At 40.0% G+C, this 19657-nt stretch overlaps 1 protein-coding gene across 1 annotated transcript; it reads left to right on the top strand.

Moving 5' to 3' along the window:
- Nucleotides 1-298: 298 nt before the first annotated feature.
- On the top strand, nt 299-16570 carry LOC135157089 (uncharacterized). The gene is made up of 3 exons (XM_064111589.1): nt 299-317; nt 7664-9303; nt 16085-16570. The coding sequence occupies exons 2-3, from the start codon at nt 7666-7668 to the stop codon at nt 16568-16570; spliced, it is 2124 nt and encodes a 707-aa protein (XP_063967659.1). The 5' UTR covers nt 299-317; nt 7664-7665.
- The last annotated feature ends 3087 nt before the right edge of the window (nt 16571-19657 follow it).

Here is a 19657-nt window from a genome sequence, read left to right as displayed (position 1 = left end):
CGCGCGCGTCCCAAAATGGGGAGATCGCGAACGGACGGCCGTACGTTCGCAAGGGGCCTTGCCTGCGTGGAAGCCATCTTCATCACTTGAGAGTCGACCGGTGCGAGACGAGGACGTCTGTGTTTACACAAATCTACCTTCTGCTTCGCCCGTTCGCCCTTCGGGTTTCATCTAGTTGCGGCAATAATACATCACATCGGCAATTCTACATCTACACCAAGAATACGTCACACCAGCAATATCCACAAGTTATTTAGGCCTGCTTTTTGGTTACCTTATCATTAATTTCCAACGTGCCTTGCACCAACTTCCTACTGGTGAGTATATCTGTGAACCTTCCTCCTGTTAACCTCACTTTCCACTCTTTCCCTCACAGGTGATATATATACTTATTACCCCATAAAAATTACTACAGTGGCGTTGCGGATCTTACTTTACGCGAATTGGCATCCCATTGGGCTTCAATTCATTTTCATTTTTCATTTTGAGTGTATTTCGGGAGTGTGTTTTGCTTCCTTCGTGAATTTTCGGAAGGGGGTAGGATCGCACGTGTGATTTTCCATTTGCTGTGTGTGGTGTGCATGTAGTGCCGTGTGCATGCGAGCGAGTGTCGTAATTCACTGCAAATCTTGGTCTGTGGATCTATCGTTGCAATTTGCAAGACAGGAAACTACGAAAGGTAGTTTATTTCGTATTTTTACATAAAAATTGGAGTGTTTGTCGTATATTTGTGATTTACGAACACGTGGTTCGAGATTGGAAAATTCCGTTCAGGGTTTCCCATAGTGCCTTTGCGCTATGCAAATTGCTATTGTTTCGAGTCATGTGCGAAACCTGCGCCGCCATTTTGCGTAGATTTTTTCCCATTGACTTTGTACGCGGTGTCTTGTGTGGTAAGGTGACTATCCTCGATACGTCCCGTAAACCCACACCTTGCACAACGCGTTCCAAGTTATCTTTTCTTTCGGATTAAGTCCTTCATTTCCAAATCTAAACAAATTTAATCACACCTTTGGGGTGATTGTTATATTAGATTTATTTCTGGAGAATTATTTTTGTCATATTTTCAAAATATTTATGCTGAATTGCGAGATTCTAAAATTGATTTTCCAGTCTTCCTCCCATGTTGAATGTTCTATTTTTGAATCTCTGTGACTGTGAGTGTGTACGCTTGCCGAGGGTGCATTGAAAGCATTCTGGTTGAGAAATTTACATTCTGGAATTTATTTTTCCATTGGAAGTTCAGGGCGATACTTCTAAAATATATCTATAAATATCAAAAACTATTATTAATGTTATAAGTTTTGACACAAATTTCTGACTAAAGTTTAAATTTGTCAAGATCGATTGGGAATATTTTTAGCCAAGTTTTTTTTATCTTTGAGATCAAATCAGAAGCAAGTTTTAAATTCACTTTTTGATACTTCAATTTTGGATTTGTTCAATCAATTTTCTTGAAGACAGCCAGTTGATGGCAGATATATATTATTATTATTTTTTTTTTTAATTCTTGGATTTAATCCATATAGGCTACCTTGAACTTTTCCCTTTTCAATATTTGGGAATAAGACTTAGTGACATATAGTGTTCTGTACTGTCTTTAATTATTTTCCTCACGATGGAGAGAATTAAAGTGAACATATGTACAGAGGAAGAGTTGCGAACTGTCCCTGGGGTGGGTGAGAGAACCGCGGCAGTTATCTTACGCCGTCGTGACGAATTTGGGGGGCATTTATCTGTAGGTCATCTTTTGGATATTCCCACACTAAAGAATCTAGACTTACATCAGATATTTGATTTTACGTCTGCGGAACGGTTGGCTAGGCTCCAAGTTCAGTCCCCTATTCCATTTGCCGCTGATTATTTTCCTCCTCCTGTTACCCGTTCGGTACCTGCGAGTATGAGTCCTGAAATTCCTTTGGATGGGGGGCTCTTAGATAGGCAATCTATGGCAAGCACTAGGCAGTATCCCGCATCCCAGATTCGAGATGATGCAACCCGATCTAGGGCGTATAGTGTAGGACCCAACGCTAGGAATACCCAGGCTGGGACTCAGGGAGGGACTGGTCGGATAGGGAATGTTGGTAGGGCAAGTGGGAGTAACTCTCACAGACCCAGTTATACCACACCCTGGAACACGGGGGGGAAGGCATCATCTTCAAATATCCCCAAGAGTATCAGCTATGATGGGAGGGGAAGTTGGATGGCATTTATTCAGAAATTTAACAAATTTGCGGATAATGCACAATGGACCACTGCGCAACGGCAAGATAACCTTTGTTGGTGTCTGCAAGGCCGTGCTAGTGAGGCTTTTGCCGCAGTAACGCAGCGCGATCCCGGGATAGATTATTTTGATCTCTTGGGGAAGTTAGATCGTAGGTTTGGTGCGCGGGAGCTCCCTGAAACATCGCAAATTGAATTTCAATATGCACAACAGAAATCAGATGAAGATACTGTTGAATGGGCAGACCGCGTATCCCATCTTGCTATGAGGGGTTTTCCGGAATTACCTGATAATTTTCTCGAGCAACAATGCATAATGCGTTTTTGTCAAGGGTGTAGGAATAAGGATGCGGGGCAGTGGGCGCTTAACATGAAGCCTAGTTCGCTAGAAGAGGCAGTGGGAATTGTTCAGTGGACTACCCATACATCTCGGTTAGTGCATGGGAAAACAAGTGAAAGGAAACCCGCCGTTAGGCAGACTTTCGGAGAAGAAGTTTGGGGGGAGGTGTCCATTTCGAAAGTGGGTAGGGAGGAGTCAAAACCCTATACTCCAACTCGTAAGTGGTCTTCACCCTCCGCGCAGGTGTCTCGAACACAATCAAGTCAAGTGTCGAGAACACAATCCACACCTAAGTATCAATCTCAGGGGGGCAGCGCCCAAAAAGAACTCCAGGACAACCGTCTGGGTTCACTGGAAAACAAAATAGATAGGATGGAGGGACACATATCAGAGATGCGGACATCAATTAACAGGCTGACCCAAGTCGTAAATGCCTTGTCCGCTCTCGTAGTAAAAGGGGCTGCGGAAACATCTGCTACTAAATCACCAGCCCGTACCCCCCTTAGGTCCGATAAATGTTTCAGGTGCAACCAAAGTGGGCACTTTCAATCGGAATGCCCATTAAAGTCTCCTAAAAGTGTATCCTTTGCGTCCTGTGACCCAAACTTAGAGGGGTTGGAAACTTTGGCCGCACTCCAGCCCAATCAGAGGGAGGCCGGGAGTCCACAGTAGATGCAAAATCAATCAATGTCAATGCTTTCGTAGGCACACAAAAGTTACCCCATGTACCAAATTCTCCCGAACTTGATTGTTCGTCACTTGGCATTAAGGGCGGAGATCCATCAAATGGAACCAAGGACTCCAGCCCAAATTCTGACCGAGGACTTGCCTCAACTTTAGGGGGTAATTTGGAATGCAAAGTAGAAGAATTGGAGTATGGAGGTGACAATCCAGAACCTATTAATAACACTATTAATGATTCTAATGACATTTTGGAACCTGATATTTCGGAACCTGAGCCCCTGACAAAAGATTTGGGCAAAGATGAAATAGTAATTTGTCAACTCAGTTCATCCTCCAGTTTTTCTATTCCCATTCAAGTCCATGGGAAGTCTATCTATGCCGTTGTTGACACTGCGGCAGAGGTTACTATTGTTTCGGATAGAGTAGTGGCAAAATTTCAAAATCCTCCGCCTGTTATCAAATCTATAACATTTAATACCGCGGCTAGGGACATGAAAATGGCCGGAAAGTTGGTAGGCCCAGTAGAAATCCATATAGGGCCTCACATTTACAATGATCTGATTTTTGTTGCCCCTATTGTTGATGATATGCTATTGGGTGTGGACCTAATGTGTAAGTATGGGTTTTTGATTGATATTCCTGCCGCAGAGTTAGTCATTAGGGGAGAACGGATCCCAATGACCTTTGGACGCGAGCGCGATCACAGGCGCTATCCTGTACGATTGTATGGGACCACTTTGGTGCCGCCGTGGTCTGCAGCTCGAGTCAAGTGTTCTTGGGATACCAAGTTTGAGGGTGCAGTTTTGTTTGAACCTGATTGTAGCTTGCCAATTTTATTTCCCCGTACTTTACATTCAGGGGATTCTGATTTCTTTATATATGCCGTCAACCCTACAGCAAAACCTGTTGAATTGTCAAAAAATAAGACTGTAGGAGAGGTATGTTTAATTTCAGAATTGGGAGAGCAAAAGAAAAGTTATGAAGAAACAGAAGAAGGACTTGTTATACCCCCCCATTTGGAAGCCCTATGGATAGATTCTGGGACCCATTTAGATAATCAACAAAAAGAGAAATTGTTGGGTTTATTGTGTAAATATAGTGATGTGTTCGCCCAACATGAATTTGATTTAGGTAGTTTTAATTTAATTGAACACCGTATAGATACAGGAAATTCTGTTCCAGTAAAACTCAAAATGAGACGTACTCCTATTAATTTTGTGGATGAGGAAAAGAATCATTTGCAAAAAATGATTGATGCTGGTGTTATAGAACCCTCTGTTTCAGAGTGGGCCGCACCACCCGTACTTGTTAGAAAACGAGACGGTGGGGTTAGATGGTGCATCGATTACAGGAAACTCAACGATGTCACTAAGAAGGATGTGTACCCTTTACCCAGTATAGAAGAGTGCATTGACACTCTGGGGGGGAATGAATGGTTCTCCAAGTTAGATGCTAATGCCGCATATTGGCAGGTGCACATAGACAAAAGGGATAGAGAAAAAACTGCTTTCATTACAAAATATGGTTTATTTCATTTTGTTAGAATGGGTTTTGGGTTATGTAATGCTCCCGCCACATTTTCTAGGGTTATGGATCTAATTTTGAGTGGTTTAAACTGGAATATCTCTTTAGCTTTCCTTGATGATGTTATTGTTTTAGGACGTTCTTTTGATCATCATTTGCAAAATCTTGAACTGGTTTTGGAACGTTTCCAGACATATGGTCTGAAGTTAAAGGCCAAGAAATGTAGTTTATTCCAACGTCGCGTTGAATTTTTAGGTCGCGAAGTTGATGCAGAAGGATTGCATTTGAGGTCGCAACACATTAATGCGGTTTTAGATTGGCCAACGCCAAAGAGTACCCAGGAGGTGCAACAATTTTTGGGTTTGGTGAATTATCACAGGCTTTTTCTTAAAAACTGCGCAGAAATTGCAGACCCTTTATACGCGCTAACAAGCAAGAAGCGTACTTTTATTTGGGAAGAGCAGCACCAAAGAGCGTTTGAGCAACTCAAAGAAGCATTGACTTCTGCTCCAGTTTTAGCGCTGCCAAATTGTCATGATTCTTTTATTTTAGATACCGATGCATCGCATTGTGCAATCGGAGCTGAATTATTACAAGTTCAAAATGGTGTCGAACGAGTAATTTCTTATGGTAGTTTAAGTTTGTCACCTGAACAGCGCAGGTATTGCGTAACACGCAAAGAGTTGTTAGCTGTAGTAAAATTCATACAGCAATACCGTCATTTTCTTTTGGGTAAGCGGTTTATTGTTAGGACAGACCACGATAGTTTGAGGTGGCTGTTAAACTTTCGCGAACCCCATGGCCAACTTGCGCGATGGTTAGAAGTTCTTAGTCAATATGATTTAGTCATTGAGCACAGACCCGGTAAGAGGCATGCCAATGCAGATGCGCTTTCGCGTAGGCCAGATCATTCGCAATCCGCTTGTGAGAATTATTCATTAGGTTTAATTCCAACAGATCTTCCCTGTGGGGGCTGTAATTACTGTGAACGGGCTCATAATAACTGGTCAGTTTTTGCTCGTTTAATTGATAATGTAGTTCCATTAAGCAGGCAAAAACCTGTGAATGATGATCATTCAGCGGACATGTGTGTATCTCATATGGACATTTTATTTAGGGAAAATGACCCAGAGATTATAGTCAACCTTGATAGTGGCTCATTTCAAGACAAGGGCAAATCACCCAAAAAAGAAAAAGAGGGAATGGAGAATTGTGAAATTCCTTTTGTTAGTAGCATTTCTTCTGATTCGGATTTTAAGTTTTTAGAGCATCAAGTTAAAGATCCTGTGTTATTTCATTTAATACAATGGTTAAAAGATGGGACTGAACCAGAAGAAGGTATTGTTATGTTATGGGGTGAGAGGCAGAAGGCCTTGTGGATTAACAGGGACAACTTTTATTTAAAAAATGGTGTTTTGTTCAAGAAAGGTGCCCCAAAAGATAGGATAGTAGTACCCCACAGTTTACAATCAGTCCTTTTAGGTCTAAACCATGATGTACCTCTAGCTGGGCATGCTGGAATAGACCGTACTACAGCTAAATTAAAGGAAAAATATTACTGGTATGGCATGACCGTGGACGTCAGGGACTTTATCGCTCAATGTGACATTTGTAATGTTAATAAGAAACCTGCACGGAAAGGGCGCCATGCTATGACTATTTTTCATGCCGGTGTACCGATGGAAAGGGTACATTTGGATTTTTTGGGACCACTCCCTAAGACAAAGCAAGGAAATGTCTATATTTTAGTTATAGTTGACCAATTCACAAAATGGGTCGAATGTATTCCCCTTCCCCTGCAAACGGCAGAAGTGACTGCCAGAGCAGCTGTTAATGAGTTTTTTACCCGTTTTGGTTGTCCTTTGCAAATATTCACCGACCAGGGTCGGAACTTTGAAAGTAACCTTTTCCGTTCCATGTGTAAACTTTTACACATTCACAAAACTAGGACCACTGCATACCGACCTTCGGCCAACGGGCAGGTAGAAAGGTTTAATAGGACATTAATGGATGCAATCCGATGTTTTATTAATTCAACACCAACTGAGTGGGATTTCTACCTCCCACAGCTAGCAGGGGCAATCAGGTCCACAGTAAACCGGAGTACAGGTTTTACTCCGAATATGTTAATGCTGGGAAGGGAAGTGATTCAGCCAGTGGATCTGATCTATCCTTTGCCTCAGACAGAGGAGCATATGCTTGTAGATGAGTACTGTTCTTCTTTGAGGGATTCGATTGGCAGGGCTCATGAGGCGGCGAGAGACAAGCTTCAGTCGGTTGTGAATACCAGGAAAAGAGACTACGACCTAAAGATAAGGCAAAATTCTTATGAAATTGGGGATAGGGTTTATTTCCTTAATTCAGGCGTAACATCTGGTAAGGGTAGAAAACTCAAGTCCCCCTGGAAGGGACCAGCCACTATCATCCATAAGTTCACACCTTATCTTTATCAAGTGGCTTATCGTCGAGCTACCTTCGTGGTAAATCACGACCGGCTGAAGATTTGCAAAGACAATAGTCCTGTTCCATCATTATCACTTCGGGGTAACAAGCATGAAAGATACTGTCTCTGTCGTCAGAAGGATGATGGTACTTTCATGATCCAATGTGACTATTGTTTTGACTGGTATCATGGGCACTGCATTCGTATATCCCAAGAGGAAGGGGAGGCTATGGATAAGTTTAGGTGCCCTGTCTGCAAATTGAGGCAAAGTTATGGATTAGATGGTTTTCATGTTTGCTTCGTTTCTTTCGACCCAGCAACCATGGGTGAAGATAATTTGAAATGCATTTTTTGTTAACCGTGATTTGTTTATTAATATCTGCCTGGTTAAAGGATGGCAGATAATCAAATTGTATTTTTTTTGGTTTTTCTTTCTCCCATTTGCTCAGGTATGGAGAACGTAGAGTCCATGGAAGTGGACGACGGCTTGAGCAAAGGCAAGGCCCCCGATGCTAACGACGTCGCGGGCGATTCCTTGGAGGCGCTTCCAAGTAAACCGGAAGTGTCTTCAGAGACAACCCTTGCAAAGGGTCCGGGTAACGCAATTCCCAAGGCGCCAATTGCTGGCACTCCCCTATCTCCTTCGAGGAAAGTGGGTAGAGTGAAGCGGGGAATTATGTGCCCCTTTAGGGGGTGTAAGGTTGTCCTCAGAAGGGACAAATTAGCTAACCACTCATTTAGGTTTCATTTACCCCTATGTTTTAAGATGGAATCCTCTGAGTCTTGGCAGAAGATGCGTGGCCTGCGCATCAATGCTCTGTTTACTCTTTCACAAGAGCTTGGAGTAAGAGGGCTAATAGGGTTGTTTGATTTCTTATTCAAAAGGTGGAATTGTTCGATTAAGACTCAATTTCAACTCGAGCTTGTCGATGACATGATACACCTTTCGAGAGAATATGGCTGGCATATACCTCCTCGGTTTAACTTGTCACCACCAAATTCACCGGCAATTCTCATTCATTGGCGTCCCTTGCTATTTTTGGTAGGCCAATTACCTCGCACCAGACAAATTTGGTTCAAGAACAGATTCTCAGTTCTCTCCGTTCCTTCTATAAAAAAGGAGCAGGTACCACCTCCCCAAGAATGTCAGCACAAACCAGCGACACAATCAGCGCCAATTGCTGCTCCACCAGTGGTGCGTACGTGCAGTTCTGAGATTCCAATTGCGCATTCACAATCTGCGCCAATTGCAATGACCATTCCTGCTAGTGCGGGCGTGGCAACCTCTACCTCGCCAGCAAGGCCTGCGCCAATTGCAATGACCATTCCTGCTAGCGCGGGCGTGGCAACCTCTACCTCGCTAGCAAGGCCTGCGCCAATTGCAATGACCATTCCTGTCAGTACGGGCGTGGCAACCTCTACCCTGCCAGTAATGCCGTCAAGGTCTGCGCCAATTGCAATGACCATTCCTGCGAGTGCGGGCGTGGCGACCTCTATATCAGCAGCGATGCCGTCAAGATCTGCGCCAATTGCAATGACCATTCCTGCAAGTGCGGGCGTGGCGACCTCTATCCCAGCAGCGATGCCGTCAAGATCTGCGCCAATTGCTATGTCTGGTCCTGATGAGTCAGGACCTGCTCTAACAGCTTTTGACGCACATTATCACCCTGACCGTTTGAGCGCACATCTCGGGCATGTTACGGAAGAACAGTTAGCACCGCCCCGTGTTCCGGTCAGAGTTATAGGAGGCGTTATGAATTTTTGTGACCCAGGGACGTACAGCCAAATGCCGCGTTTAGTTGGGCATCCTTGGCATCTTGCTATTGGAATTCACCCTTCGCGCGCAGGTACATACACTGCAGACGATTTCGCATACCTTGAGCAGACTTTGTCATCTCGTCGGGTCTCAGGTATTAGTGAAGTAGGGTTGGATTACAATCTTGATCCAAGCACATGGGATTCCCAGATGCGTCTTCTAAATCGCATTTTAGAACTGGGCACTTTAGGTTATGTCCTTATTATGCACATTCGGGGACCTAAGGGAAACCCGGACCTTACTCGTTTGGTATACCGCAAGGTATTCAAGCAGGTAAGGTTGTACTGTTCCGTTTATCAGCGGATCCACTTACATAGCTTTTCGGGCGATCTAGAGACTATGAACGAATGGGTATCTAATTTCCCAAAATGCTATGTAAGTTTCTCCGGATTGTTGCGTGTATTCACGTCGGATCAGCTTAGCGCACTGCGGCACTGCCCGTCAGAACGACTGCTGATCGAGACGGACTCACCATATTTGCCCCTCAGGACTAATGTGGGAGTGAATACACCCAACTATATTGGAGATATAGCGGCTGCAATTGCTGAAATAAGAAATGTTCCTCTCAAGGAAATTCTGCAGAGGACCAGCAGAAATTGTAGGCTCTTGTACCTAGGTGTACATGAAAGCAGCACCTAGATACAGGGAAGTAATTTTGTACATACCTTTTTTGTCTTTGGTTTGTTTTTCTTTTACAAGAAAGATCAGAGTTTGATCTAAATACCTGTAAAATTGCAATGAAAAGTGCAGAATATGACAGGTAAAATATTGCAACAAATACAGCAAAGACAAATTGTATCAACTAATTTTCTGTTAGTACTTGTGCTAAAACTACACATGAGTACAAAGGAAAGAATACCTTTAACCTTATTTTTTATTATTAATATGCAGGCAAATTGTTTTTTAAGGGATTCCCTGGTAGTCTCGGTATTGGTATCAAGTGAATCTTGTGATCGCAAGTTTGGGAATCAAAATATTTCAAAAGTCACATAGATACAAAACCCCTTGGACCTTTACTTGAGAGCTGGTTAGGTATTTAAGAAAAAAAAATATATATATATATATTAGACTAAAAGATACAGACTTGTGACGTGTTAATCTACTAGTCCGAACACTTATTGAGGGATTCTCTTTCCTGATATTTAATACTAATCCATGAGCGCGACAGTAGATTAATATATGCGTTCTTACCTTATTTGGAATCATTGCGACCCGTACAAGGGCCATGATCAAATTTTTGGATACTACCCGCTTGAGGGTTTATTTTTCTATCCTTAAATTAAAAGGCGACAACGCTGTCCTAAAGTCGGGGGGAGTGTGGTCGTAAGTGCCTAAGACCACAGGGTATGGGTAGCTTGCACGCGCGCGTCCCAAAATGGGGAGATCGCGAACGGACGGCCGTACGTTCGCAAGGGGCCTTGCCTGCGTGGAAGCCATCTTCATCACTTGAGAGTCGACCGGTGCGAGACGAGGACGTCTGTGTTTACACAAATCTACCTTCTGCTTCGCCCGTTCGCCCTTCGGGTTTCATCTAGTTGCGGCAATAATACATCACATCGGCAATTCTACATCTACACCAAGAATACGTCACACCAGCAATATCCACAAGTTATTTAGGCCTGCTTTTTGGTTACCTTATCATTAATTTCCAACGTGCCTTGCACCAACTTCCTACTGGTGAGTATATCTGTGAACCTTCCTCCTGTTAACCTCACTTTCCACTCTTTCCCTCACAGGTGATATATATACTTATTACCCCATAAAAATTACTACACACGTCTTTTGTGCGTTACTGTAAGCCAATAGCGACAGGTTCACACTATAATATGTTAAAGAAACTAACTACAAAGTACATGATGAATAGAATTTAACATTCTAATCAATCCTTGGTTCCCATTCTCCACTGCAGCTATACGAGTAATAAATACAATAAGGTCACTTAACTACTAGATCCCCTAAACAAGTAGAGTATTCATGAGTGGCGGCAGTGGCGTAACAGGCGGGAGGGGGGGGCAAGCTGCCCCCCTTGGCAGATTTCACCGGGAAAATTAAAAAAACAGGAAAAAGAGAAGAGATAGAAAGGGAAAGAAAGAAAGAAAGAAAGAAAGAAAGAAAGAAAGAAAAGGAGGAAAGGGGGAAAAAGAGAAAGGAAAAAATGAAAAGGGAAAGAAAAACATAGAGAAAATGGAAGGAAAGCGGGAAAAGGAAGGAAAGACGAGCATGTTAGGAAGTACAAAACATCCTGAAATACTACTACATTAGCATGATTGAGCATTTTAGAAATGCACGTCGACATAGACGACTGATACGAGATGACGTCATTTTTTGGCGTTCCATATATTACCATATAGGCCTATGCGACCAAAAGATTCGCCTGCAGCATGCTTGCAGTTTGTTTGCCACATGTTCGCATGATTTGGTTGCTAACTTCAGTCCATATCAACATTACGGCGCACGGCGAATCCAAGCGATCCGCGAAGTGATGTCTGAGGATTCGAAAGACATCGTTCGAGATCAAAGCTGAAGTGAAATAGGCCTACAGCCATTCCCGATCGCGATATTTGGAAAAGAGGTGGGTATATTGACCTCGAAATGTGACTGAGAGACTTGTCATGCTTGTCATGATATTTGGGAACAAGTATTGGTGATGAGGTATGCTGGTAACCGGCCGGTGCGAAACTGCATTAGCGCCCAACTTGAAATCATTCCTTTTTTTTAGTCCGAGTTAATTTTCAATCTCACACTCACTCACAGTCAGTGCTATCGCAGTCCCACCTGTACTAATTTCTGTCCCGCTTCAAAACCTGCGCCAACATTGATTAGCAAACGCCATTAAATTTGTCCTTTATTCATTATCTAAAACGTAAAAATTACTTCAGCACAATCACATAGATTGAATGCATTATCTGATTTCCTTAAATGATGAAATAAAATGCAACATCGGACAACAATACAAATATTTCAAAAGCATACCAGCTTCAGCTTCTTTGCCGGACTTTGGAAGTGATCACTCCTACAATGTAAAGCGTGCCATAGATAAATTACGTACGGAGTGCGCAATGATCTGTACACTATCACAAATATAATAATAATATTCAGATCCGCGGATGAGTATCATAAAGATATTTGACAATTAACTTAAATGATCAGTGGGAGAGCGATACATTTTTTTTCAGTCCATACAAACTTGAAATAATATCCTTTCAAGGATTTCTTTCCTCCCAATGTTCTTCAGCCGCGGATCCAAGATATTTGTAAAGAGGTGTTTTGTCCAAAAAAAAAATAAAAAAATAAAAATAAAAATTACTAGCCTTCCCCCCTCCCAGTGACAAAATTTGGGCCCGGATTTGGGCAGATGAAATACGGGGCAAAAATTTAGAATATAAACTCCCTGGCTGGGCTGCCCCTATTTTAGTGACACAAAAGATTAATGATTTAATTTGCCTGAATGAAATGTTCTGAACTTAGTTAAAACAGATGTGAACATTTATTTAATATACTACGTACAGTGACATTATATGAGCTAAAAATCTTGAATTTTTAGAGGGTCAAACACGGGCGGATGGGGCAAAAGTTCTAAACAGAGTCGAGCTAGCGAAAAGAGCAATCAAAATTTTTGACTCTTTAAATACAAAAAATAAATCGTTTTTTGATAGATCTTAACATAATATTCCGAAAAGTATGTCTTTACCTTTTCCCTTTCTCTTTTCCTTTTTTTCCTTGATCGTATAAGACTTACTGCGTATAAGCAGGTGCGGTTTTAAGGGGGAGCTTTGGAAAATGAAGTCCCCCCAAAAAAAAAATCACAAAGGAAAAAAACATAGATCATCTCAAATTTATCTACAGGGCAACGATCACATTAAAGGTCAAGTCCACCCCGGCGATTTGAATAAATAGAGAAAAATCAAACTAGCATAGTGCTGAAAATTTTATCAAAATCGGATGTAAAATAAGAAAGTTATGACATTTTAAATTTTCGCTTATTTTTCACAAAACAGTGATATGCACAACTAGGTGACTTAGTCGATGATGTCCATCACTCACTATTTCTTTTGTTTTTTAATGTTTGAATTATACAATATTTCATTTTTTATAGATTTGACAATAAGGACCAACATGACTGAACCATATAGTATTAAACAATGCTAACTCCACATGATCAGGGAGGAATTAATTGTTGAATCACTTGACAATGAGGAGAAAATTAGAATATTTCATATTTCATATAATAAAATACAAAAGAAATAGTGAGTGGATGACGTCATAGTCTCCTCATTTGCATACCAGCCAGGATGTGCAGATAACTGTTTTGTGAAATTAAGCGAAACTTTAAAATATCATAACTTTCTTATTTTACATCCGATTTTGATGATTTTCAGTGTTATGCTTGTTGGATTTGTCTTTTTTTATTCAAATCAAGTTTTTGTTGGGGTGGACTTGTCCTTTAAGGAATTTACAGACGCTGTAGATTTACTTTTATTTGGAAGTTCATACTTGCTAGGCTTCACTTCGAAAATGTCATCCCCTGTAACCGCTTTAAATTGGGTTCATAACGTGAAAATTCCCATTATCTATCATATTCTATTATACCTTATTATCACGTTCAAAGGTCTCTAATATCTGAAAAGATCGCTCTTAAAATGGAAATGTTTGGCTCGTTCATTTGGCTCACTCCCGTATAAATAGGGTTCCATGGCATTTGCTCCGCTGTGAATTCCACACACTAATATGGAATCGCCAACTTCAACCCTGAATAAAAGACTATACCCTATCCTAAACCTAACCCTAAACTGGATATAAAACCTAGCTATTGCAACCCTTTAACCATATCTTATCGAAATAAAGCACGGACTAATTGTCTCTGCATGGAGCAAACTTTGGTGTCACCGTATAAATAGATTAAACGCCTGGAAAGAGTAACAACGCAGCTCCCTTCTTAATTCTCGTCTCCCTCATCGTGAAGTGAAATCACATGCCGCCTTCATCTACACCTATCAGGGCCTGATGGGAGTTATACATGTAGATGAAAAACATTTTCAATCGTTTTAGAAATTTATACTTCACATACAAATTTGGTTGTTTGATTTTACAAAGAGAATGGAATAAAATCAACCCTGGTGCAGCTCGTTTCATTAAATCCACTCTAAGTGTATGGCAGTAAAGAATTTGGTGCTGATACATAGGAATAAATAAATGGTCAAATTGACTGAAATGAATTCCACGATTTGAAAAATACATTTTTTCTCATCTTTACGTTATTGCGGTTAAAATTGTGAAAGAGAAACAATGAAATCAAGAGAAATTGCTCGGTGTGAGAAGTGTTGAATGTTTTTATCAATATTGTCAGGAAATGAACTGAAGTTTAACACAAACAAGAGAGAAAATACAAGGAAATAGGAATGGGGACTTAATTCGGCAAAATAAAAAAATTGCACTTGGAATAAAAAAAAAGGAAAAGGATGATATGAATGGAGTAACATAAAAGTTGTGAAAAGTATATGGAATATGAATCTCACTAAAAAGAAAAAAACAGGGCCACTGCAATTATGGGAGTATAATTATTATAACTCTGCCCTTATGAAAAGGCAGAGTTAACATAAGAAGCATACAATATAAATATAATTCTGACATTTTTGGCTTCCCATATTCTTAAAACACCGTTAAAACATGGTCTAAGTTAAACCTTACTTAAGAATAAGGCCACAGGGTTGAACGGGCAATAACTTGAAGGTAGGATTTGAATAGGAAAAAGCGTGAAAATTGTGAAAAATAATGTGAATCTTACTTAACACATGAGGTGAGCACGATACGAGAGTTGAAATATTTCTTCTTTTTTTGTTCTTTTATGCGATTGGGACCTAAAATCGGGATATTATAGGCACTTTTTGTAATCATGAACAAGAAGTATGTCTAACTAAATTATGAGTCAAAAGCGCGAGCAGAAAATATTTGATACTCTGACATAAAAAGGGGACGTTTCAATTGCGGTTTATGGGAATTCATGAAGAGGAAATGTATTTTACTAGTCAAGTATGGCGAAAATCCGATTTCAAAAATATTTTGTCTGATCAACATTTTTGCGCTTTTACACTCTCAAAGCGGCGCCAGTCTATAACATAACGTAAGATCGTATGTCTGTGAACATTGTGAGGTCACAGAGACCTGCCAGTCATCCAATGACAAAACCTTTTGAAAACTTCTACGCGCACTGACTTACCTAACAATGCCCGTGCAGCAACACTGCGCAACAACATAAACTTTGGACCAATCAGGAGCGAGATACTAAAACCGCTTATTCAAAATCATACGTAACAAAGAAAGTTGCAAGTTTCCGATGACATTAGCAACGCAATTTAAACAATTCATTCTTTATGAATTCTCATTGCGATCAAGACGTTTGCTTTGCTCCTGTCTTTAGATCTCTCAAAGAGAATGGCTCGGCGATCTTCACGTGTGCGAAGATATTTCTCCCGACTTCGAAAGAGCATGGGAAAGAATTTGACAAAATTGTGCTGTTTCCTCCAAGGTATGGGCGATATTCTTCATCAGAATCCCACCTCACACACATGATATGAAAAAAAAATTACTGTCAACTCAATTTAAAGATAATTTCTAAACTGTTTGATTCAATTCATATTTAGTTAACGAAACGTGATTTTTTTGGTACTACTAATAAACTACTTTAATTTTAATATTTGCGCTATACAATGATTTTTAGTCAAGTTTGATAAATTATAATCTATCCTTGTTTACAGTTACCGAGGATGACAGCGATGGTTTTCGAAAAAATGCTTTAACAACAGAGGCCCTCAAAATGGTAAGCCATGCACTGCTGAAAAGAAAATTTATTGATTCTATTCTCTGTAATGCATGACAACCAGACTCTGAGAAAGTTTTAAAACTTCCTTTTGTTTATAGGTATGGCCTGTTCTGGCTCTGCAAATTTTCTCCTTTAAGATCTCTCTCCGAATTTTAAATTACTAAATGTACTTTGCAGGGCCGTTTCTGTTGATTTTAATATTAGATACATCTTATCTTATTTATTGAAACACAGTTCCACTCTACAAATATCAGTGATGCTTACAGCGACACAACATCCGAATGGAGTTTGGAAGACGGATTACAAAGTACCTTGTACTATCCGGTAAACACCTTAAAGCAAGTCGAAAGCGAAGACGACAACGTCGATGACTCTCATCAACCTGGTCAGAATGTATCGATTGAAGGTGATAGCGAATCGTTCCTATCAGATTCTACATCTAGTCTGCTAAGGTTTATGGATCAAATGGATAATGACAGCCTTACGGATGTGTCCAGCATCGCGAGCGATGATGAATACGATGTCGACACGTTCACAACTGTTAGTGATCTGACAGACTTTGATGATGAACTCTTCGATGACAACAACAGTGACGTCGTGCTTGAAATGTCTCTGCCAAAAGTCGAATATGGGCTGATAGACAATGCTTTATCCGTTGCAACTACCTTTCTCAATGAAATAATGGCTGAGGTCGCTTCTGAACTGAACTCGAAAAAGTGAACTTCCAAAATATTCAATCACTCTCTTGCAAATAAAACTATTTAGAAATTCTATACGTTTTCTTCTCTTATCTTGATGTTATTGCTGTTAAGAGGTATGGATGTTAGCAAGAGAAAGTGCTAGGCGTGAGAAGAGTTGAATGTTCTATCAATAATTCAAGGAAAATTATAGGTTGAAGTGTAAAAAAAAACTAAGAGAGACAAAGGAAATAACGGTGACTTAATTCGAAAAAATAAAGGCCCGTATTCTCAAGACATGTTTAATTTAAACTCCGGTTTAAAGTTGCGGTTTAACTATTGAAAGCCAATCGTGACATAAATCTTTAATAGTAGAGATACAATGAATCGTGTAGTTTAGTGTCTCTCAAATAATTCTTAACTATCTGGGAAGGATCAATAAGACAGTTGTCTTCACCATTAAAGAATAAGGAAGGGGAAGAATTTATACATGAGCATACAATATAAAAATAATTCTGACATATTTGGCTTCCCATAAATTTAGCACAGCATTAAAACGTGGTCTACGCTAAACCTATCTAAGAATAAGGCCATTGGGTTGAAGGGGGAATAACTAAAAAGGAGGACATGGAACGGGGAAATCGTAAAAATTTTGAAAAATAATATGGAATATGAATCTCATTTAACACATGAGGTGAGCACGATACGAGAGCTGAGATTTTTTTCTTCTTTTTTTGCGATTGGGACCTAAAATCGGGATATTATAGGCACTTTTTGTAATCATGAACAAGAAGTACATGTCTTACTAAATTATGAGTCAAAAGTGCAAGACGAAAATAAAGGATACTCTGACATAAAAGGGGGACGTTTCAATTGCGGTTTATGTGAATTCATGAAGAGGAAATGTATTTTACTAATCAAGTAATGCGATAATCTGATTTCAAAAATATTTTGTCTAATCAACATTTTTGCACTTTTATACTCTCAAAGCGGCGCCAGTCTATTCAGAATCCCCATGGAAGTAAAACATTGTGAGGTCACAGAGACCTGCCAGTCATCCAATGACAAAACCTTTTGAAAATTTCTACGCGCACTGACTTACCTAACAATACCCGTACAACAACACTGCGCAACAACATAAACTTTGGACCAATCAGGAGCGAGATACTATAACCGCTTATTCAAAATAATACGTAACAAAGAAAGTTGCAAGTTTCCGTTGACATTAGCAACGCAACTTAAACAATTCATTCTTTATGAATTCTCATTGCGATCAAGACGTTTGCTTTATTTGCTCCTGTCTTTAGATCTCTCAAAGAGAATGGCTCGGCGATCTTCACGTGTGCGAAGATATTTCTCCCGACTTCGAAAGAGCATGGGAAAGAATTTGACAAAATTGTGCTGTTTCCTCCAAGGTATGGGCGATATTCTTCATCAGAATCCCACCTCACACACATGACATGAAAAAAAATACTGTCAACTCAATTTAAAGATAATTTCTAAACTGTTTGATTTAATTCATATCTAGTAAACGAAACGTGATTGTTCTGGTACTACTAATAAACTACTTCAATTTTAATATTTGCGCTATAAAATAATTTTTATTCAAGTTTGGTCAATTATAATCTATCTTTGTTTACAGTTACCGAGGATGACAGCGATGGCTTTCGAAAGAATGTTTTAACAACAGAGGCCCTCAAAATGGTAAGCCATGAACTGCTAAAAAAACACATTTTGATTCTATTCTCTGTAATGCATGACTACCACACTCTGAGAAAGTTTTAAAAATGTCCTTTTCTGTAAAGGTATGGCCTGTTCTGGCTCGGCAAATTTTCTACTTTAAGATCTCTCGCCGAATTTTAAATTACTTAATGTACTTTGCAGGGCCGTTTCTGTTGAATTTAATATTAGATACATCTTATCTTATTTATTGAAACACAGTTCCACTCTACAAATATCAGTGATGCTTACAGCGACGCAACATCCGAATGGAGTTTGGAAGACGGCTTACAAAGTACCTTGTACTATCCGGTAAACACCTTAAAACAGGTCGAAATCGAAGACGACAACGTCGATGACTCTCATCAACCTGGTCATAATGTCTCGATTGAAGGTGATAGCGAATCGTTCCTATCAGATTCTACATCTAGTCTGCTAAGGTTTATGGATCAAATGGATAATGACAGCCTTACGGATGTGTCCAGCATCGCGAGCGATGATGAATACGATGTCGACGAGTTCACAACTGTTAGTGATCTGACAGACTTTGATGATGAACTCTTCGATGACGACAACAGTGACGTCGTGCTTGAAATGTCTCTGCCAAAAGTCGAATATGGGCTGATAGACAATGCTTTATCCGTTGCAACTACCTTTCTCAATGAAATAATGGCTGAGGTGGCTTCTAAACTGAACTCGAAAAAGTGAACTTCCAAAATATTCAATCACTGTCTTGCAAATAAAACTATTTAGAAATTCTATACGTTTTCTTCTCTTATCTTGATGTTATTGCTGTTAAGAGGTATGGATGTTAGCAAGAGAAAGTGCTAGGCGTGAGAAGAGTTGAATGTTCTATCAATAATTCAAGGAAAATTATAGGTTGAAGTGTAAAAAAAAACTAAGAGAGACAAAGGAAATAACGGTGACTTAATTCGAAAAAATAAAGGCCCGTATTCTCAAGACATGTTTAATTTAAACTCCGGTTTAAAGTTGCGGTTTAACTATTGAAAGCCAATCGTGACATAAATCTTTAATAGTAGAGATACAATGAATCGTGTAGTTTAGTGTCTCTCAAATAATTCTTAACTATCTGGGAAGGATAAATAAGACAGTTGTCTTCACCATTAAAGAATAAGGAAGGGGAAGAATTTATACATGAGCATACAATATAAAAATAATTCTGACATATTTGGCTTCCCATAAATTTAGCACAGCATTAAAACGTGGTCTACGCTAAACCTATCTAAGAATAAGGCCATTGGGTTGAAGGGGGAATAACTAAAAAGGAGGACATGGAACGGGGAAATCGTAAAAATTTTGAAAAATAATATGGAATATGAATCTCATTTAACACATGAGGTGAGCACGATACGAGAGCTGAGATTTTTTTCTTCTTTTTTTGCGATTGGGA

Source organism: Lytechinus pictus, chromosome 16, assembly GCF_037042905.1.
Source record: "Lytechinus pictus isolate F3 Inbred chromosome 16, Lp3.0, whole genome shotgun sequence".
NCBI lineage: Eukaryota > Metazoa > Echinodermata > Echinoidea > Temnopleuroida > Toxopneustidae > Lytechinus > Lytechinus pictus.
The sequence above is the reverse complement of the archived record's forward strand: the minus strand, read 5'-3'. Positions and strand labels throughout refer to the sequence as shown.